The sequence below is a fragment of the Seriola lalandi genome, unplaced genomic scaffold (genome assembly GCF_002814215.2).
Source record: "Seriola lalandi dorsalis isolate HSWRI2012SDOR001 ecotype SW California unplaced genomic scaffold, Sedor1 jcf7180002054564, whole genome shotgun sequence".
In the NCBI taxonomy this organism is placed as follows: Eukaryota; Metazoa; Chordata; class Actinopteri; order Carangiformes; family Carangidae; genus Seriola; species Seriola lalandi.
In genome coordinates, this window is record NW_019525117.1 from 527541 (window position 1) to 531013 (window position 3473).

At 46.2% G+C, this 3473-nt stretch overlaps 1 protein-coding gene across 1 annotated transcript in view; it reads left to right on the forward strand.

Annotated features, from left to right (window-relative positions):
* The first annotated feature begins 681 nt into the window (after positions 1 to 681).
* Positions 682 to 3473, forward strand: part of corin (corin, serine peptidase) — a 22058-nt gene continuing 19266 nt past the window's right edge. The window contains exons 1-2 of the mRNA XM_023416436.2: positions 682 to 820; positions 3215 to 3359. Of these exons, the coding sequence (XP_023272204.1) occupies positions 758 to 820; positions 3215 to 3359 (208 nt within the window). The 5' untranslated portion in view covers positions 682 to 757. The remainder of the gene's footprint in view (positions 821 to 3214; positions 3360 to 3473) is intronic.

Below are 3473 nucleotides of genomic sequence, written 5' to 3' on the forward strand. Positions count from 1 at the left end.
GGAGGAGACGCCTCAAAGCAGCTCCATTGTTCCTGCAGCGCTGAGCCCATCTCTGTCTTCCTCCTCTTTATCTCTGCGCACACACACACACACACACACAGACACACACACACACACACACATACACACACACACACATACACACACACATACACACACACACATACACACACACATACACACACATACACACACACATGCACACACACATGCACACACACACATACACACACACATACACACACACATACATACACACACACACACACACATACACACATGCACATACACACACATGCACACACACACACACACACACACACACACGTCCGTTTTAATTAAAGTTGTGTAGAGTGTGTCATTTAACAGGAGTGTGTTTTGGGATTTAAGACGCACAAGCACGAGGCTCATGTCCCGGCATGCACTTGACCGTTAGGAGAGAGAGAGTGTGTGTGTGTGTGTGTGTGTGTGTGTGTGTGTGTGTGTGTGTGTGTGTGAGTGTGAGTGTATAATCCCATGTTATGGCTTCATCACGTGCAGAAAACCTGAGCTCTCTGTGTGTGTGAGAGAGAGAGAGGGAGAGAGAGAGAGAGAGAGAGAGAGAGGGAGAGAGAGAGAGAGAGAGAGACAGCGGCAGTGAACGTGGAGAGAGAGGGGGGCGGAGCCAGCGTGTGTCGCTCTCGGTTAGTTACCGGAGCAGCTCGCGGGCAGCAGACAGAGGGATGGTCTCGCGCTCAGCGGCGGGCAGCAGCAGGTCATGTTGTCCGCGCGGCGGGAGACCTGCCCGCGTGTCACCTTCAGCGGAGCGGGAACTGCGACGGTGAGTCTCTGAGTGTCTCTGTGTCTCTGCGCCCTGATGTCTGTCTGACAGGCTCCCAGCCTGATGTCTGCTGCTGTCCTTGACTTCACTGCTGTGTCTCCTCTGTCCCTGTCTCTGTCTCTACTGTCTCTGTTTCTATCCCTGTCTCCTCTGTCCCTGTCTCTGTCTCTACTGTCTCTGTCTCTCTCTCTGTCTCTCTCTCTGTCTCCTCTGTCCCTGTCTCTGTCTCTACTGTCTCTGTCTCTGTTTCTGTCTCTGTATCTACTGTCTCTGTCTCTACTGTCTCTGTCTCTCTCTCTGTCTCCTCTGTCCCTGTCTCTGTCTCTACTGTCTCTGTTTCTATCCCTGTCTCCTCTGTCCCTGTCTCTGTCTCTACTGTCTCTGTCTCTCTCTCTGTCTCTCTCTCTGTCTCCTCTGTCCCTGTCTCTGTCTCTACTGTCTCTACTGTCTCTGTCTCTATCCCTGTCTCTGTCTCTATCCCTGTCTCTGTTTCTATCCCTGTCTCTACTGTCTTTACCCCTTTATTTACTCTTCTGTCTCTGTCTCTGTCTCTGTTTCTGTGTATGTCTCTGTTTCTGTCCCTGTCTCTGTTTCTGTCTCTGTCTTTCTGTCTTTGTCCTCTCACTGTCCTCTGTCTTTACCCCTTTATTTACTCTTCTGTCTCTCTCTCTCTCTCTGTCTCTGTGTCTGTCTCTGTTTCTGTGTCTGTCTCTCTCTCTGTTTCTGTCTCTGTCTCTACTGTCTCTGTCTCTGTGTCTGTCTCTGTCTCTACTGTCTCTGTCTCTACTGTCTTTACCCCTTTATTTACTCTTCTGTCTCTGTCTCTCTCTCTGTCTCTGTGTCTGTCTCTGTCTCTGTCTCTGTCTCTGTCCCTGTCCCTGTCTCTGTCCTCCTCAGTGGATGGACTGCTGTTGTCTCTGGATCATAATTAAGAGATAAATCAGAAAACAGTCAAACTACTAATTAATAACTTTGTGGACAATAACGTATTTAATGAGTGATTTCCTTGTTGCTGGAGCTCGTTTAATAACTGAATAAGCTGGTGATTATTTATTTGATTGATCATCCTTTTCTTTTTTTTTATGAAATGTCTCGTGTCCAAACAAAGAAAGATGTTCAGTTTATTAAAAGTCCATGAAAAGCAGAAAATATTCAGGTCTGAGCAGCTGGAATCTTTTATTTGACTAGTTTTCTGTGTGCGGCTCTAAAAGTGTTTGTCTTCTCTGACTGAGGAAGAATCACAGACGCTACCAGTGTGACACAGGTACGAGGTAATCATTACATTATTAATATTAATATTCAAGCTTCAACCCTAAAGTCCCGACTGAAGTCTTAATGAAGCTGATGATCATTCACTGGAAGCCCAGTGAAACCAGTGAGCAGCTGCTGGGCGTGTCCTCGTGTTTCCAGCCTCAGTGGTTAGAAGACGATGCGCTTCATCATCAACTCGCTGCTGATCGTCGTTGTTCCCATTATTATTATTTTCACTATTAAATGTCAGACAAGAGTGAAAACATCTGTCCAATGTTCCAGATGTGACGTCTTCACCTGCTTCACTCTGTCCGACCAAAGATACAGAAAGAAAAAATATCCAGTTTGGAATAAAACATCAAATCCTCGACAACAGAAGTAGAGCCGATATGATTTATTGATCGAGTGATCAGTCGTGTTGATTTTCTTATTGAATGAATCCAGAAATGAAAACATGTAAATATAGTTTCACCTTCTTTTCTCAGCTTCCATCCCTCGTATCATCTGTCCTTCAAAATAAAAGTCTGATGGAAGACATGTTTAATGACTTTACATTTAGAAAATAAAGGTTTGTTAAACGGAAAAGAAACATCAAGTGAAAAAAACAAATGATTATTTTCATGATCAATGACTCTGCTGATTATTTTTTCCATTAATCATGTGATCAATAAAACTAATACGTAAATGTTGTTAAATGTCTGACGATCAATAGATATTAATTATTGATAATGATAATAACTGTAGGATTGATGTACAGAGTCATGATGAGTCTGTATGTTGAGGTTGTGGAAATCAATCAATCAATATATTGAACAGGGAGCTCAGAGAGGGAGAGAGAGGGCGGTGGAGCGAGCAGTATTTAGAGCAGGGTGGTGTCGAGTGTCGGCTCGTCGTCATATCACTTCAAAAATAACTTTGACATGTACAGCGGAAACTCTGAGAGGACAGAAACACCCGGGTCACCCCCCCCACACACCCCCCCACACACACACACACACACACACACACACACACACACAGTAAAAATAACCCTGGGGTGGGGGAGGGGCTTAACGTGGACTTGCAGGGTCAGTGTGGAGTTTCCCAGCCTCCGTCTCTCCTCTGTGGTTCTGAGGTCACATGATGAACCGTCTCTGTCCTCAGACTCGTCCACCTGACACGGTGATGGGCGGGGAGGCGTGTCCTCACAAGCTGGGATCCACCAATCACCTTCGACTTCTCCTCTACATCCTCATCCCCACTGTGAGTCTCCTGGCCGGACTGCTGCTGCTCATCCTGGCCCTCACAGGTACACACACACACACACACACACACTCACACACACACTCACACACACTCACACACTCACACACACACACTCACACACACACACACACTCACACACACACACTCACACACACAC